Source organism: Cavia porcellus, unplaced genomic scaffold, assembly GCF_034190915.1.
Source record: "Cavia porcellus strain 051 isolate PalLab524CR breed Dunkin Hartley unplaced genomic scaffold, mCavPor4.1 scaffold_9, whole genome shotgun sequence".
Lineage (NCBI taxonomy): Eukaryota > Metazoa > Chordata > Mammalia > Rodentia > Caviidae > Cavia > Cavia porcellus.
This window is the reverse complement of record NW_026947492.1, coordinates 35,590,870-35,610,533: the sequence shown is the minus strand read 5'-3', so window position 1 is coordinate 35,610,533 and position 19,664 is coordinate 35,590,870. Positions and strand designations below refer to the sequence as shown.

At 33.0% G+C, this 19,664-nt stretch overlaps 1 protein-coding gene across 3 annotated transcripts in view; it reads left to right on the top strand.

Annotated features, from left to right (window-relative positions):
• Positions 1–12,602, top strand: part of Cntn5 (contactin 5) — a 1,085,282-nt gene extending 1,072,680 nt beyond the window's left edge. For all 3 annotated transcript variants that reach the window (XM_063256195.1, XM_063256196.1, XM_063256197.1), the window contains 2 exons: positions 5,471–5,639; positions 9,887–12,602. In XM_063256195.1, the coding sequence (XP_063112265.1) occupies positions 5,471–5,639; positions 9,887–9,987 (270 nt within the window). In that variant the 3' untranslated portion in view covers positions 9,988–12,602. The remainder of the gene's footprint in view (positions 1–5,470; positions 5,640–9,886) is intronic.
• Positions 12,603–19,664: the final 7,062 nt, after the last annotated feature.

Genomic DNA, 19,664 nt, shown 5'->3' with positions numbered 1-19,664 from the left:
CCCTGTCATTAAAAAAGAAAAAGATAATTTTTACTTTGCCAAACAAATCTCTAGAAATGTCATTACATGTAGGTAATGAGAACTTGGAGTCAATGTCTGAAGTTTAACATTCAGGAATTAGGAATTACACCTTTTTCATTAGATTCAGTTTCAGATTAGTAAATCAAAAGATTCTTTACCTTTAAGTTTTCCAGATTTTAAAAATAAATGAGAAGTGGAAAAATAAACGTAGGCCATATATTTGAACCTGTGTAATCCATTAAACCTTTCTTTTTATTAAAATACTATATATCAGATAAAATTCATTCTCACAGTGTAAACTACAGAGTTAGCATAAAGTAAGAATTTGACATTAATGCATTTTTAAGAAAACATACTTCTTAGTTCATTTGTGCTGTGTAGCAGAATACCTAAGACTGTGTGATTTATAGATGAAAATTAATTTATTCTGCCACAGATCTAGGAGTTGAGAAGCCCAAGAGCAGTGCTCCAGCACGTTTCTCCCCCATGCCCACAAGAGGGAACTCTGTGTCCTTGCACGACAGAAGGTAGAAGGGCAAACAGGCAGAGGATGCGTGAAGACTTGATCAGGGCCTTGTCCTCTTCCCCAGGACAGTGATCCTCAATACCTAATTTCCCTTTTAAAGGACTGACCACTTCGTATCACACTGGCACTGAATTTTGGAGGCATCACTTTCAACCATGAAACAAGTATCTTTTAACTTGATTTCAGAGATTGAGGGGTGAGCAACATGGATAACTGTAAGATATTACCAGAGAAAGAGACCATAAAAGAAAGATATTAGGAGAAAAAAATATAGTCTCCCCAAAACAAAGTCTTAGCAGGACCCTCAAAAGTAAACAAGAATTCTGTTACAGAAGGCAGGAGTTGAGCTATCTGTGTCTATGTCACAGGTAACACATTAAACTGAGTCCATTTGTAAACACAAAGCATTATGTAGTGATGAAATTTCTCAACAATTCATTCTGGAAATTGTTCAAGAAATTCTGGACTTCTTGGAATTTTGCATAAGAAGTCCAAATTTAATAACAATCATTTCAAAGTAACAGTTTTCATTATTAAGCAAAAGGAACAGAAGCATAAAAATGAGAAAAATGTTGGGAAATAATTTTCTCTTGAAAGTACTATAATGATTAATACTACAAATCACTATCACTCAAAACAACTTTCCTCTTGATAAGCTGAATCAAATTTGATGATTTGTTTGATATATTACTATTTCTAGTCAATTAACAAGTGACACCTTGTTTTATTTATATTTCTCAATGTGGAATCAATTGCAAATTTTATTAATATAATACTTATAAATGATCGGGGAAGATAAAACCAAAACTTTAAATGAAAGTTTTCCCAACTTGATGTCTTTTTTCCCAAAATATTTTTAAATGAAGAACACTTTATTTTGATAACTCCATTAGTTTGGAATTCACATCTACAGTCCTAATTTTGGCATATGTTATAAATCTGTAACTGGCCTCACTAAAGAAATACTAACAACAAAATTGTGAAATAAGGTAACTTCTTCCTAGCGATCTTGACAATGGAATTTTTATTAGTATTTAGATAATGACAGAAGTTTACCAAAATCATAAAGTAGCTATTTTATAAAATAGCTTTTATATCCCCACTTTATTTTCCTCATACAGATTTTTATGCTGATGTGAAAAGACAAATAGGTACTTAAAGCCCACAGGCTGTGCTTTTACTTGTGCAAACGTCCACTTAGCTAAAGAGAAACTTTTACCATACAGAAAATGATACAAGCAATCAGAAGGAATTCAGGACAAGAGCTTCAGGCTCTACACTAGGAAAAAAATAACATTTCGTTTTTATACTCTTCATCTAGAAAATATTCTTTCCTAGACTGTCAGTGCCTCCATTTTTGTATCCTTTCTTAACTCTAATTTTCTACCTGTTTGCAGAGCTTGGGGGAGGAGGAAGAATTCAGGCCCAGAGTTTACTTGTCGTATGATCTGCCAATATGGACAGAAAATTTTGTTTGCTTGTACAACTTCAGTATGAGCTGGGGCCTTCAAACTCCTGAAATACATGTAAACTCGTTCAGATGTTGTATTTCACACCATGGAGAATTCTGAAGCTCAGTGCTGTTCCTCCATCGCCTCAAGAGTCTATAAATCCACAACCATTCTTACTCTGTTTTTTATAGCTTTTCTTTCATTTTCTATTCCAGCCTCTTTCTCTGTTTCCATAAATAAATTAGACTCATTTGTAATGGCCTAATTTGGGGAAGATTATACATGATTATATGAGATTATACAATCTACATTTGGTTACATTTTATGCTTTTCATAATTTTAAAGAAATACACGAATTGCTCATATAATGTCAAGTATGGAACTGTTGGGGAGATGGATAAGGTAGAGAAAAGATTACAAAACCAACGTCTGAACTTTGCCTATCAAAAACCCTATTGTTTGAAAGTCCCTTTAGCCCCATCTGCCCCAGTAGCTAGTGGCTTCTCAGTGGTACTCATGTTTCTTACTTTTATTCATCTAATTCTGATTTGTTGTGCTTGACCCACCCTGCTGACACTGGGGCTTTAGATTACTTGCTATCTATTTATGAAGGGTATTTGTCCCTTTAACTGTTCCCAGAATGCTTGGCTGAGGAATCAGTCTTCACTTTAATAGGGTATATTTTTCTCAGGGACACTTGTGGACACAAGCAAAACTTATTCTGTTATATTTTAGCCAGCAAAAACTTATTCTGTTATATTTTAGCAGGTCTCCCTTAATATTTTGTTACTATAAGATATAGAGAACAGTCATTTCCAGATCATTCATTTGAAAATAGCACTACCAATTAAAGTTTTGTTTAGGAGCATCTTTTTATATAACCCGAAGCTCTTATTTTTTAAAAAGAATTTGAGAACAGTCTCGATGTTACATTAGACTATTTTCTTTATGCATAAAGACAGCTGTCATTGCAACTGACAATCTTTAAATGTCCAGATTCTCAAAGACCTTCTTGACCTGCTCACTGTCAATAACTATTCTGACATGTTTTGATAGCTCCTTAAATCTTATGTTTCTTATTATCATTCTTTTTTCTAAGTCAGGATTTTAAATTGATCCAAGATTCCCTAAAGCACCAAACACTAACCATTAATTCATTTTAACTTTTCACTTGGTGTGTTTACTGTCACATAGCACTACAGCTACCAGGATTTATCAGTAAAAACTACATCTACTCTCAAACTCCTTGTGTGACCATTAACTGATATTTTTTGCTACCTTTATCTTTGTACCTAAATCTCAACTGATCCACAAATTTTTCTTCAACTCTTTATCTCACAGCAACATTAGATATGCATCACTGGCTGCATTTTTCTTTGTCATAAAATTGTAATTTATTGAACCATAATAACAGTGTCCTCTAAAACAGTTACTCCCCTGTCAATTCTCACCAATTTACATATTCTCCCATTTACATAAATTTGATTTCTAGTTACTTCATGTATGATCAAATTCTAATTCATTATCCTGGTATAGTCAAAATCAGAACCATAAATCCTTATATAGCTGTCATTTTTAAAACTAAAGATGCTCCTAGAAGTGTCCCTGACTCCCCAAATCTAAGTACTCACTGTATGCACAACTATAATACCAAATATGCTTCCTATTATAGTACATATCACATTCTATTGCCCTACTGATCTGTCTCTGATATTACTATTTAATGTTATGAGGACAAAAACCACATTTTCTAATGAATCTCTAGTGAATCACTATGCATGGCCTACAATGAGATGCCTAATACGTATTTGATAATGCTTTTAACACCTTGCACTGAGGCTATAAAATTCACCTCAAAAAGAATCTCAAAAGATATAATTGTAGAACGTATTATACTTTCTTAGAAAAGTCACTCGCCTCTAAAGCCTCTAAAGTAAATTTCGATGCATGAATGATGAGTGGGGATATATTATTGAAACCCAGAAGGGAGAACCAAGTACAGGCAAGTTTTAGTGTGTGAATGTATTGCTATTTTAAGGTTTATTTTCTTGTTTATGAGCTAGTTCAAAGCTCAAAGCACATTTTCCACTAGAAAAAGTAAATGTAAATTTTTATCTAGCTTTCCCAATCTTTTATGATGCAACGGAAGTACTGCTTCATTGTCAGTGAACAATGATAACAACATTGGAAAGCAGCTTTCTCTTATGAAGCTCACACGCACCAGGTCCTGTGCTGTACCTTCTCATATCATTCTTCTAGCAAAACCATGATATAGGTGGAACTGTTTCCAGAGCATAGGAAAAACAATTCATGTTAAGAAGGCCTAGTAGTTTGCCCAAATATATCCAGGCAGGGATGTGTAGGAGACTGGTTTAGCATTGCTTTGCTTTGTTTTAAAGGAAATTATTTTGAATCCAAATTTACATGACTACAAAATCACTGCTATTTCCATTATGCAAAACAATCATATTATAATACCAATAATTATGCAAATGCATAAAAACAGTGAAAATGAATAAACTCCGTTTAAACATGTCTTAATTGCTTTTATTTAACTGTTATACCGCCAAGTAGACATATATTGGACTACTACTAGAGAGACAAACATAGGAGTAACAGTGAAAGATCTTTCAAGTGTTCATCAAAATACTAACTGGTTAATTAATGAAATTTCCACCTTAAGTAGCCATATGCTGTGTCCAAATTGCCAAAATTTAGTAATGGTCTTAGTTTTCTATTATGTCAGCTCAGGAAAATATGGTGTCCTTATTTACACTTTTCTTGTGCATACATGTTGTCACACATGTATCTATGAAAGTACCATGGTCAGACATCAAGGAAGCCTTAACTTTACCATCCAGTGTTGTGCACATACAAGCTTACCAAAAAGCAAACCGTTATCAGAAAAAAAAAATCAAATTTTAACTTCTAAACCATTTGCAGTAGTAAAACTTATTTGTATGCTGAAGAAATTTTCTCTCAACTCTCTTCAACAATTTGAAAATGAGAGCTTCCAAATCTTCCCTCAAGATACTATTTATTAATCTCAGTAACCAGGCATAAAAGATGGGAATGATCTGTTTCCATGCTACCTCCTTCTCTAAAGTCATTTCTCACTGTTCCCATACATCTACTCTCCATTCTGTACCCTAACACCCTGATGTCTTATCAGCTAGATATATTTTCTAATCCTGTTATCTGTCCGGAATTTTTCTCTAATTGGTAAACTATAATATTTGCTAAATATTTAACAGGGTTACCAATTCCTATGGAAAAATGTTCCCTACAGTCCCAGACAGAACTGAACTAATCTGCACTTTCACAGCTAATGCATGAATTACTTCATTACTACCTAAGCAGTAAGCTCTTTGTCCTTAACTCAGAATGTGATCTATACTGTGCTACATAGTCAGGAAACATTTGTAATTCTCAATCAACTATCAGATGTTTAAACTTCTGTTATTACTGACAGGTTTTTTATAGGCAAGAGGGTCACAGCAACAGCCAAGTTATTGAAACACAGAAACCTCAAGCAGTAGTACCACTCCCTGATGCTGGAGTCTATATTATTGAAATCCGAGCATACAGTGAAGGAGGGGATGGAACAGCTAGTTCCCAAATCAGGGTACCATCATATTCAGGTAAGTTTCAACATAAGAGGCTTAGTCTGATGGCCACCACAACGAAAGATGATGAAAAATTCATAAAAATTGAATGATGGATTGTATAGTTCGGTGATTTTTGAGAATTTTCTGGTTGAACTTTCATTTGTGTATAATCCTCCAATTAGTATGAACCATAGCAATTTTCTCACAATTGTATAATTTCCCTAAATTTAGAAAGTAATTTATTCTTTCATTAAAGTGCAGGGGATATAGATCAGTGGCATAGCGCCTGCTTGGCAAGCACAAGGTCCTGGAGTTCAATTCCCAGTACCAAATATATATATATATATATATATATATATATATATATATATATAATTTTTAAAAAGATATATTTTCATTTGAATATGCTTAAATATAAAATTTCCTTACCTGAACAATTACCTTACTGGCTATGTGGATTTTGGAAAACCGTATAGCTCTTTTTTATGAAAACAGTATTGCTTTTAAGCTGATATTGCACTAGTTCAAAATACTTACTTTTCTATTATATTGATTACTATTATTGATAGGTAATGGTTAGTTTAAAAAGATGCTTTTGAGACTGAAATTTACTTACTGATTCTAAACCAACTTCCTTGATCATTGTTGTAGCTTTCTTGACTTTATTTAGCCTTTGCTATCTATCAGGTACAATCAAAAGAACTTCCCCTAAATTTTACTTACTAATAATCACATAGGTAGATGGAATTGTTTTTATACAGAAGATTTAAATAACTTGCCTAATATCATGCTATTGCAAGTTGGCAGAACCAGGATTCCAACCTAGACACATATACATATAATACCGTGTCCATTATACAAGAAAGGAAAAACTGGGTTAAAGAAAGATTTAATGAATTTCAAAACAAGTAACTATTTTGTCAAGATAGTAAAAAAAATGAAGCAGATGTTTAATTATATATACTAAAACCTCGTTAAGTTTTAGAAAATTTTCATTAAAATATTCTGTACAATTCTAGTGTTCATTTAATTGAGTAATTATGAGCATTGTTTTTTGGACAATCATTCTGAAGTAGAATTATCCACCTGAAGAGAAGTCTCCAATAATATCTTGTAAGCCTCTGTATATGATCACATCTTATTTAACACATTTGTCAACTTGAGATAAGACCAGAAGCATTGTTCATGATATTTTTTGATGCTACAAAATGAGATGAATAACAAATATAATAGAGAAAACAATAATGCCAGACTTTGAGGAAAAGCTATTGACATAATATTTCATAAACAATAAAATCTGAAAACACAAAATGAGTTAAATGATGAGACAATTGAAAATTTGACTATCACTATATTTGATGATTATATCAACATTCATTTCCTGTGTTTTCAAACTGTATTGTGATTATCTAAGTAAATGCCCTATGTTTAGAGCTTAAATACATTGAAATATTTGGGGAAAAGAGTATCTGTAATATTTCAAAGTGCTGAGAAAAAATATATGTATTGAGAAAATAACTGAGTGATGTGATGATACATCAACAGTGAAGCAATCTAGATGAATTCTTTGTTTTATTCTTATAATTTTTCAGGAATCTAAAGTTATTTCAAGATGAACAGTGAAAAATAAAAAATGAAAACTCCATCTTTTCCAAAATTCAGACAAAGAGACCTGAGAATTTTTTAAATTATTTTTTTCAATTTTTATTTTTACTAGTACATGTATTTTTACAATACATTTGATCACATTCAGTCATGTACTTTATGTACAAGTAACATACTTTATGCTTCCTTTTAACAGTGTAGTTTCAGGAGCAAGAATGGTAATAACAGATAGAAGTATTTTGTCTAAGGAACAGTTGGTTAAAATTTTTCCCACTCTGTGGATTGTCTCTTCATTCTGTGGATGATTTCTTTTGATGTACAAAACCATTTTAATAAGATGAGATCCCAGTTGTTGACATACTCATGCAGTTTGGCTTTTGTGCATGAATTCTCTGCCTACTCCTATGTCTTCAAGATTTCTACCTACCATCTGAGTAACTATTTTGAAGATAACAATATGCAATATATTAACCATTGTTGATCTATTATTTTATTTTGTAATTCTCTACCATCAATTTTTTATTTTAAAATTTTTTAAAAATGGTAATAATGTCTCTTTGCATTGATTAATTCACAAATAAACCCTTCAGATAAGGCTGCTGAATTTTCAAGAGCACCTTGAAAGACCAAAGTTTTATTCTGAAAAGTGAAAAATTCAGTGACTTCCATCTTGCCTCATAATTGTCAAATTTCTAGTAACAATGCAAAGAGCATTTACAGATCCCTCATCATATTCCCAGGATTATGCTGTGTGTTTTTCCACATATTATTTTATCCTTCTAGAAATCTCAAATAAGAATTTTATTCTTACTGTGTGCTCTAGAAGGTTCCTGTTCACACTAACACAATCAGATTCTACAGCATCTTCTCAATAAAACCAGTGCCAAATTGGGAAGTAACCATATGAACCTGGATTCTTCCATTAATATTTTGATTACCTTGTTTAACTTTAATGTTTTAAATAAGTTAACTTTAACCTGTACTGTGAAAAATTTGACATAACATCATATCCAGAGTTACCTTTTCCCGAGTTTCAAGGAAATAAAATCTTACAATGTTACCTCCTTTAGACCCATAAATCTGAGAATGATTAGATTTTTCAAAACCCAAATGCCAAATAAATAGAATGACTTTTCCAAGTGAAATAGATAGATAGTTTTATGTCCAGGTCTAAAACTGAATCTAATACATTATTTTGTGTTTGATTTGTTGGGGTTTGATTGTTTTTGTTTGCTAAACTAACATATTTTAGCTCATGGATTTTATACAGAATATTTTATATAGACTTTATTAACATTCTGAACATTAGATTTCTTCTGTTATGAATGTTTAAAAAGAACATAGCCACTTTAAAATATTGTATATAAAAAGAATACTTGTACATTTTTATTTATTTAGCATTATGAACACTCCAATAAGACTTTGTCATCTTGCTTTTTTATAACTCATATGTGGCTATGCACTTTACAATAGACTTGTTTTGTATAAAGTGAAATATATTTAAAAGATTTATTATTTCACTGATTATACAAATTTGTAAAAAAAAAATATTTGCTATGTGTGCGTGGTGGGGGGTGTTGCCGTTGCTATTTACCAAAGAAATAACTGTAGCTTTTATGCACACATCTGGAGAATAAATTTAGTCTCTACCTTTGTCACAAAAATCAACCTCAGGATCCCATTACACTAAATCTAACCAGGAAACACAACTCGGCAGCAGACTCCAGAAAGTGAACAATAAATTTTATCTTTGTTCTTAAGTTTATAACCAAAGTCACTCAGTGTTTTAAGAGCATCAGGACCTACTATTATATAGTTTCAGTACCTTAAGCAACTTCCACAATGTATTTAAGTACAAGTTTTTTCATGTGTAACAAGAGGATAATAATAGTATTTAACATATAGGAATGTTTGTGTGTCAAATAAAATAATATGTATAAAAGGTTTGAGATAGTGCTTGGCATATAGTGAGCATTCATTAAATGTCAGTTATATTAATACTTTAGAAGACTTCTGAAGAATCATTCCTGAAGTTATTATCTAAGAATTGTTCTTAATGTGTGGTCCTGAGAAACTATCAAAAGTTCTTCAAACTGATCAGTTCAGATCTGCCATGTAATCAAATTAACTGCATTATGTTTGGATCTCAAGAAAGAACTGCTCTTGGGTATAAGAAAATAGGATAAAACATTATCCTGCTTCACTGAGTTTAGCGATGAGAATCTAGAATTTAAGCCTACTCAAGTAAAATAATCAAAGACCCATAAAGAAAGAAAATACCATTATTAAATTTATAAATTAATGAAGTAATTAAATTGTGAATTCAACTTGTCTCACATTTTTACTATTTGTTTTTACTCAATCCTCTAAACTATGCACTATTCATTTTTCATACCCGAAAGTTGGGAAGACTTCTATCAGTGCATTATTGACAAAAACTGCACTAAATCTCTTGGTTAGATGTGTTTGTTGACATGAATTACCACTGTCAACACAGTATTTCATTTATACTCTGTCCTGCTTATAATTTGGGGAATCATAGACAATGTTTCTTTTCATAAGTGTAAAAAACGCTCCAATAAATAACAGGGCTGGTGCTGCACTCAGGTATGCTGCATTACTAAGAATGACATCCCAAATAATGGTCTCACTTGATGCGTCTCTTTTTTTCACAGGTGGGAAGATCACAAGCGCTCAGTCAACCCTGCACACTCTCTCCACGTCATCATCTCTGACGTTGCTCTTGGCATTGATGATTCCTTCAACCTCCTGGTGAAACTGCTGACTTAATTTGCTTTTATTTGCTTTAGCTTAAAATCAGCAGTGAATAGAATGTAGCATAAGTGGAAGCCAGGATCCTGAGATGAGCTGGAAAAGCCCAGGAAGACACACGGTGCACTTACAGGAGTTTGGGGATAGGGGAAGTATTACTTATCCATCAGGTTTCTCTTTGATTTTTGTAAATGGAGAGGACAGTTTTTGGTCCAATAAAAATATGCAGATTGTATGTAATGAATTTTTGTAAGCAAAAGTAATTTCTGTCAAATGTATTCTTAATTTTATATAGGTTGAATTTGATTTTATATCTGATTACTGAGTGTATGCCATCCATTTATTACGAATGTGGTCTCTAGCAGATCTATTTTAAAAGCATAGTAAGAATGGAAACTTTCCTTAAGACTCTGAATACAGTGCTTTTCATTTTCCCTTCAACTGACTATTACAATTGCCAGACCTGCAGGAGATACAAAAAATACTTGGATGATGAGATCCATTATAGGATAAATACAGAAAAAATTCCCAAAACTACTATATAATTGCATAGGAAAAAATCAAGATTTGTCAATACATTATCCTATATTCACCCCTAGAGTAAGTTATTAGGGTAGAGAATAAGTCATTTTTGCTACAGAAACAGTGAACCCAAATGAATTCACTGTTTTTCATTAAGCACTATGTTATATAGCGGAAAATATGGTAAAAGTTTATTTTTAATAACAAAAAATAGCTTCAAGTCACAAGAATATATGATCACTAAAAACTGCAGACAATGACATGCTGCCACAAGTACTAATTTAAAAACGCAATGAGTATGGAACAAATATTTCCCATTTCTCTACCTACTCACCTGATATCAAAGAGATGTTGAATCAAGTCCAATGCTGTCTTCATTGAAAATTTTAAGCACAGTATAATTGTGTTGTACAACTAACTATATACACATACGGTCTGTGGATAAAAATGATTCAAAGAAAGCAACTAAGTTCTGATTTTACAGTTTCATATATCATACACCACTTATAAATTCTTATCAACTACTAAACTAAAGAGGATTTATTGGGTAAGTTGATTTTAAAATTAATCTTTGGAAGTATGACTTTAATATAAGGACTTAGCTACTGTGATCCATCGTATGCTGCTTAATTCTGTGGCTTAGGAAGTGATCCTTAGTTGTTATTTGAGGCATCAACTTGAACCTAAGTGATTCTAAGTAGTTACTGGAAAGCTAAAAAACTTTTTTCTATTTAATGATGTCACACAGAAGTTCTAGAAAACATAAGGATGTGCCATATTCAGCAACTTTATTTGCCAGAAAAGATCCAAGGACACTAGTTTCATGGGTGAAGTTCACATGGTCACAAAGAGCAGTTTCTCACCTTTTTATTTGCCTTTATATAATCCAAGCCTGTTAACTCTATTTGCATCCCAAATGACAAACAAACTGAAACAAAATTGAGTTCAATTACTGGCTCTAGAGCTTAATCTTGGTAGAATCAGAGGACAAATTAAAAATTCAAAAAATTTTATTCTGAACATCCAACAGTTTAGCTTCAGAGCTACAGTATAACTACTTGAGGACAATTACTCATTTGGTCTGGAGAAAATTATCACCAAGGCAACCCAAAACAAACAACAAGTGATTTACAAGATTAAGTGAGTCAACAGATTATTATAATCAATACTACAGATGAACATGCAAGTCATGAATAATAACAACCAAGTGGCCTTTCTAGAATGTCTCCTTTGTTGTAGAAGACACTGGGATTTGCAATTATGGGATGCTATTTAGTGATCAAAACATGAGCCATCCCAAGTATGGTGTAGTAACTTGCAAGAACAAATTGTGCAGCTAAAAAGCACAGAAGGGTATTTAATATTGGAAGTAACTTTTTCTATTTAATGAATTAAGCCATTTCTTCATTTCCCATGATACCCTAAACTAAATTTAATGGAGTATTTTAAGAATCAAGTTATTTCTAATACTCATAAAAGAAGTCCAGTTAAATGTAGTAATGTCAATATATGGCAAATTCAAATTAAACAGTAATTCCAAATAACTGATGGATGGTAAACATCTGACAGAATATTTACATATACGATGTCTGGTGTTTTATTCCGAACAGAAATCAGATGTATGGGATGTTTTTACTCAACATGCATAAAATATGTATTTTGCATCATAAATCTATTTAAAAAAACAGGTTACAATATTTATGTATTACACATTTGTTTCTTTGTAGAAGTAAATAGCATTCCTTATCCTGGTATATTATTTTTCAACTACAGTACTAACTGAACTTTTTCTTGGTTGGGATAGTAACTGAACAGTCTTAAATCACTTAAGAGACTGTATTTTTTTACAATATCAATTGAACTATGAATAAAATAACACTGCTGATAATTAAAATTTCTTGAAAACAAATGTTTTGCATATCCAGCTGAAGGTACTGTGGATTCCATGTCAAACTGTTAAATATATTGTATACAATCTGTATATATATATACTATATAAAGGTACATAACGTGGGAGGCACAGTCAGATAATAGTTCTGTGTACTGTTCTTGTAACATTAGATCTTTTTAATAAATAATTGTTTTTATTGACTTTTATCTCTTCTCCTGTCAACTAAATGAATCTTTTTTTTTTTTTTTTTTTTTTTTTTTTTTATCTTTGAGATAGGGTCTCACTATGCAGTTCAGACTGGCCTTGAACTCACTTTGTAGCCTAGGTTGGTCTCAAACTTGCAAGGATCCTCCTGCCTCAGTCTGCTGAGTGCTAGGATTACAGGCATACACCACCATGCCAGGTGAATGACTTAATTTCAAGCAAAGTAGAAAATGTTCATTAATGTGATAATGTTTTCAAAAATATCTTTTTGTTAGGACCTTGGAGGCTATAATGATTTTTAGTTCAAAAATCTCCATAAACATCCACTTATACCTACAACTTGAAAATCTGAAGCTAAGGCAAAAACAAAACAAGCAAAGAAACAAGTACAGATGAGATATATTAAGATTCACAACCGGGCTGTAATTTGTACGTCACACAATCACATGGCTTTGAACCACTGGTGGTGCATGTGTGACTCTCCCGTCAGGCAGCATGAAACAGTCCCTTTTGGTCATCCCAACTCAAGATTTTGTTTTTCTCAGAAAAGTTAATTCATTAAATCAGTTTTGCAGAGAATCTGTTAAATTCATATTTTAGTTAGGACTTGTCAATACCAATCTATCCCAGATACAGTTTTTGTAGAACATTATTCATTCTTTTTTCCCCTTTAGGAACATGTCTGTTATACTGACAATCACATGATATTACAATTATTTGATTATAAACATTTTTCTTCCACTGTCCAGACTCTGGCATCATGTAGGAGAGACTAGGTTATTTTTATCTTGGAATTTGTCTCATTAGTTCCTAATAATTAGTACACATCAAGTGAGCAATAAATTAGATTTAATTTAATGTTAGCCTTAAAATTCCCTGTACAATAAGCTTCTCAAACCTGAGTGATCATCTAAAAACTACCTGAAAATCCACTTCTCTAATTTCTGATTTAGGATGACACAAAGTAGAGAAACTTTATTGTAAAATTCTTTTCAAACAAAAGCTTGTAAAGCTCTACTAAAGGAAATTTGACACTATTTAGTAAATCCTTTGTATGAATTTACTCATTGTTCTAACAATTCTACATTCAAGGATCTATCTCTGAAACTAGCAAAAATGTAAAATTTTAAAAGAACACACAAGCTGCAAAAGAGTAGATATATGCCTTTTGTGTAAGAAGCAGGAAAACACACATACTTGATAATATTTTCAAGAAGAAATAATGGAAGAACCAACTAAAGCCTAATACAAACAGTTACTTACTGTGGAAAGAGAGAATAGGATATGAGAGTAAATATGCAAGCAAGCTGTCTTTCCATATCTTTGTTTCATAGTTTTTACTTTGGAACCATACAAAGGTTTTATTATTAATTTAAAAATTAAATCAAAAGGAAAAATCAAGCAAACTCGGAAACTGAGAATGAAAGAAAAATGGCTTGAGAGTTAAGGTTTTTCTTTGTTGAAAGTTATGAGAGCATAGAGAAGTATTTCAGGTGAGCACTGTGACAGTCCCTCCCAAATGGGACATATAGTCCAAGGCAAGCTCATACATAAAGGCGCACACTCTCTTAAGGTACACTTGTTATTCCTCTTATGAGTAATATAACTAGACACATACTTTTAAACAAGCCAAATATAAACATATAAATTTTAAATGTATTAGGAGTATATTTTAAGAGGAAAGAGCTATATAAATTTTAAGTTAATTAAATCCCTAACTTTTGATTAGAAATGTCAGTATGAATTTATAATTTACTTAATCTTTCTTTAAAACAATTTGTTTTCTAGCTTTGTTCACTGAAAAGATCTAGAAGGATAATGAACCTCTCTAATACAAAAACAATGCAAATTATGCATAATGAGCAAACTATGGTCTCCAACTCTATGTATTTGTTATATGCCGCAAACATATACTAAAAACATCAGGATTTTCATGGTGAAATGATTCAGTCTGGAAAATACAAGATGACTAAAGGACCTCTTGTTCCTAGGAAGACTACTATGGTCATGATGAAAGGATAATCTGAAGACCTCCGTCTGGCCAACAGACAACCTCAAAAATAATAATGACCATCATGGATTAAAATATGTAAGCTATCTAAAGCTCAGATAGTCATACTGTTACCTGCACACAGATTATTGCTTTTCTTTGCTTGACCCAGGAGTCGCCCTTCTAAGAATTGTCAAGAAGCAGAAAAGAATTAAGAATTTATCATGCCTTACCTGTAAGAACTATGTTTCAGGATAACCAAATAGTTGATGAAAGATAATATTACTTTTTTATAGAAAACACAATAAATCCATGCAAAGAATAAGATTTTTGTCAAAAATCAGTTTCTTGGACAATGGGTTTTAGGTATTAAACTACTAGGTAAAAGGCTGATGAAGAACATGAAGCAGACATATCAGGCTGCCACCATCTGAACCCACTGACTTTAACCTCACTGCAAGGGAGATGCATAGAAAATTGATACATGTTGACATGGTAAGATAGGACACACAAAAATAACTACTTCTTTAATATTCTTCTTCCAAAAATTATCATGATTCTGATCAAAATCCTCTCACTACTGTACTACATGAAATGCTGGGGTGGGGAGCATTTGTGTAGTATCATAAGGCAGGAATCCGGTAAATTTTTAGTGTATATTCTGCACAACAAAAACCTATTTTCTTTCACAAATAAATGCCATGCAGATGAAAAGTGGGCAATTGTTATCGATTATGATGGGCTAAAGAACAATACCTGCAAAACAGTGTGTGGAACTTCTTGGTGGTCTCGAATCAACTACAAAAAGATACCTTTGAGACTATGGGGGCAATTTTGTATGGAGGCAATTTTGAATGTAGACTGAATATTAAATGGAATAGAAGGCTAGAGGTGGTGGTGTATGCTTGTAATCCCAGCACTCAGGAGGCTGAGGCAGGTGGATTGCCACAAGTTCAAGACCAGCCTGGTGAGTTTCAAGGCCTGCGTGAACTACATAGTAAGATCTAGCTCAAACAAACAAAAAATTGAATAGAATAAACAGTAGTAGTAAGAACAGTTTTTTATTGGTATACGTTTGTGGCATATAACAAATATATTCATTTTGGGGTAGTTGGTGCATACACACAGCATATCCTAAATATTTTCATGTCCCTTTCCTTTCCCCTCCCCCTCCTCCATGCTCTCTGTATCCCTTGGTCCCCTCTCCATTTGCCAAAGTTCTACTGCCCTGTTTCCTATTATCTGTATCCTTGATCAGGTAGAGTCACATGGGAATGTATGTATAGGTAAAATAATCTCGAGTTTGCCTTAAAATGACCCTGCCAAAAAAAATTATGAAGAGACTGACACCAAGGAAGCCTTATCTTAATATTGTATGCTCTTAATAAGAGAAACTTTTGCTTTCTAAAAATATGTCATCTGGATATGTTCTATTTTTCCTAAAACTTCTAGTAATAATACTGAGTTGTATCTTTGTAAGACAGATTGTTAATGATCCATAATTATTCATTTTTATAGTCCACTACATTATATAGATCAAAATAGAATTCACCAAATAATTCATTGTTCCCACTACATAAAATCAAACTGCAGCTTTAACAAACAATTAATTATGCTTTACATTGTCATTGCCTCTTGACCTGAATGGCAAAGAACAGTAAAAGATTCACTAACTCATATGTTGTCAACTGGTGACTCAGTTGCAGTGTCACCCTCACAAATATTCAGAGACAGCCAGTTTCCCATTATGATGGTTTCAACTATTTTTTAAGCTTTAGTTAAGCCCATTTCAGCTACCTGAAAAATCGCACATTTGGCCAAACATCTGGATCTCCCTTCTATAATCTCTGTGCCACTTACATATTAACCTCTAACAGGAGCTACTAACTGCTCAAGAGAGCAGCAGGTCCCAATGGTTGAGAAATATCCCGATGTTGAACATTACCTTTGTGACAGAGACTGGCTCATCAAACTTCTTTTCTCCTCCCCTGATACAACTGATCACAAATATACCACATCTCTGCTGTTCTCGGACCACAGACAAAAACCTGTGTCCTTGCTGATTATATAAGATTAAAGTGATACATGACATCACTAATACAACCTGAAATTTATTAAGCAAAATATTTTTGCTAAAAAATGAAGTCTTTCAGATTATTCTAAGTACAAGGGGAAAAAAATTGGGGAAAATCTCCAGAAGTTAAAAAATGTATTTTTAAATTATCGACAGTTTTGTGTCAAACATCATTCTCTCCGAACTCCTTTTGTTCACCTGCATCTTAGACCTTGAGATGTATTTTACCACTGCTGCCACCCAACTGACTAAATTCTACTGCACGGGAACAAATAATAGCTTGACCTGCAGCTCTAGGCACTGCATTTTGGTAGCTGCTCTCAAAATCAGGCAAATGAAGTGAACTCTTAAGTCTTAACAACTTCTTTATTTGGTCACAGAGTTACAGTGCAAGACATAGGATTTGACTGTCCAACCAATTCCTAAAACACTGGATGACATAGAAGTGTCCAATGATAATACTTCGGTGGGTGAACATTGACCAGTGGGAAATATACAAGAAATAGAATCAGAAAAATAAATTTGCTACCTTCTTTTCTCTAAAGAATGGATTCTTCATATGCTCTATATTTAAGTGGGTCATATGGCCATCTAGATGCTTTTGTCAAAGATGTCATTGTTTAAAATACAGCAGCGGAAACTGCACACATCATGTTGCCCTGCTTCCATTCTTTCCTACCTACTTCTTTTTCTTTTAGTCATGTTATTCTGAAATTGCACCAAAATTTGTTTGCTAGGGAATCTGGACTGAAACAGTCCCTGTTATCCACTGAAGGTAACTATGGTTTCTTGGAGAAATAACCAACTTAAAGTCTGTGATCATGATTGTACAAGATAAGGGTGTGCCTCCTAGCAGTGTCAGAAAACAAGGAAGGTGAATAAATAGAAGATAGATAAATTAGATCCATCTTTAAATATTCCCTATGGCATATGAAAATTAAACGAGAGTTGTAAAAGTCATCACTTTTTAATCCTTATTTTAATATTGATTCAGGCAATATTTATCAATGGTTACTAAGAAAAAAACCATTATTAAAAGTGACTGACAAAGAACTTGACATTGGATAATCACCTGAATTTACTAATTAATTCTAGCAGAATTAAAAGTGGGAAAATCAAATATTATTGAAAACTGATGTTAAAATATTAAGTATATAATACCACTAAAAATTTTCTTGTTAAAAAGCGAAAGTCTAATTTAATAAACTTCTGTGTCTATCAGGTGCAGAAAGCATAGAAATAGAAAACTATAAGAAACCATGAAGAAGTAATTGACTGAATCCAGAATAAGGGACATTCTTCAGGATAATGACACAGTTCATTTTATCATAAATGGAAATGATAATAGAAGAAAGGAGCATTGCTTCAATTCTAATTCACTGAAAATAAATATTTTAAATGATACATATAACTGATATATAATCTAAGTAGCTAATACACTAGTTTTGTTAGATCTGACAAAGTGCTATTTATTTTATATAAATAATTTATTTTTAAAGATATAAGAATCCAGACATGGTAGAAAACACCTGTAATCCCAGAACACTGGGAGGCGGTGATAGGACAATTTGAAGTTCAAGACTAGGTTGAACAGTTTAAGAATTATCCAGACTCTCCTTTAAAATGCAAAAAAAAAATTAAAATAGCTTGGGATGTAGCTTGGTATAAAAGATCTTGGTTCACCAGTTTCAGTACACACACACACACACACACACACACACACACAGAAAGTGACATGAAAGCAGGTATTTACTAAAGCATTACAAAGATTAAAAAAAGAAGAAGAAAGGGAAAAAGATAAAATATATTAAAGGGCAGAGAAGCAGGCTAAGGCAGATTTATCACATATTTCTTTTCCATTTTATTTGTTTGAATTTTTACAATGAGACTTTAAAAATAATTCAGAAAAAAGACACAAAATGACCTCTGCATACATATTTTGAAGAAGAAAGTCAATGTCAGTTGAAGTAAATATTAAAATACAAAATGGAAATCTAATATGTGTGAATTTTTGTCCTGACTTCTATATGGTTTTCATTTGTAACTTTTTTATACAGAAAATATGCTAAAGTTGTAATATATACATTTAAAAATATGAAAATAGAATTTACTGTGAAGTTCTAAAATCAAAAATTCAAGCTAAGTAAAAATCTTTAAAACCATTTTTCTGTTATCTTTTAAAGGTAGATTGATCTACTCAATGGCTAATTGACATTTTAGTTTCAAAATGATGAAAACAGGTCCTTTGTCTCTGAAATCCCCTTTTATTAATTTCTACAACTGTTTTATTTTTAATTTTATCCTACTCCTGTCACCTATTTTCAGTCATCTTTAGAACTCCACTCTCTCTGCTAATGTCCCCAGAGTTTCATTTACACCTCTCTCTTGTCGCTCACCTGCCTCTTTCCTTACACTCCAAGGACTTTTAGATGTTTTTTTGTTGGGAGCCGCGGCCGACACCGGTCGTTTTACTTGGCGGACGTGAGGCCTGTAAGGAAGGAGCAAAGCCTGAGCTAAATTACCCCTCCCATCGAGTGAGCCAAGTTGGCGCCTGCTTCCTGCCCCCTGATTGCCCTGGAGAGCAGCCCGTGCAATAGAATAGTCTGCCTAGCAACAACTGATGTTAGCCAATCAGCCCGCATTGCGCACTTTGAACTGATTGGCCACTGTTACCCTATAAAAGTGAATGCCTCTCCCGCCACGAGGGAGAAGCACAGAGAGAGAGAAAGTCCACCGGTAAGAAAGGACTGGTGACAGAGCAGAGGCCTCGCGGGGCCCACGCGGAGACAAATAAAGACAAGGTTGCACACCGCCAGACTTTGTCGTGTGTCTTTTCTGCCGGCCGGGAGCGACACCGACATTTTTTACTCCCAAACTCCATCTTCATCCTCTTTCTCTCCCTTGAGCTCTAGGGCAGCATCTTTAGAGTAGAGCTTCCCAGTCATCTGAACCTGAATATCTCAATAACTCATCAGTTGAAAATGCTCCAATATCTTTCTA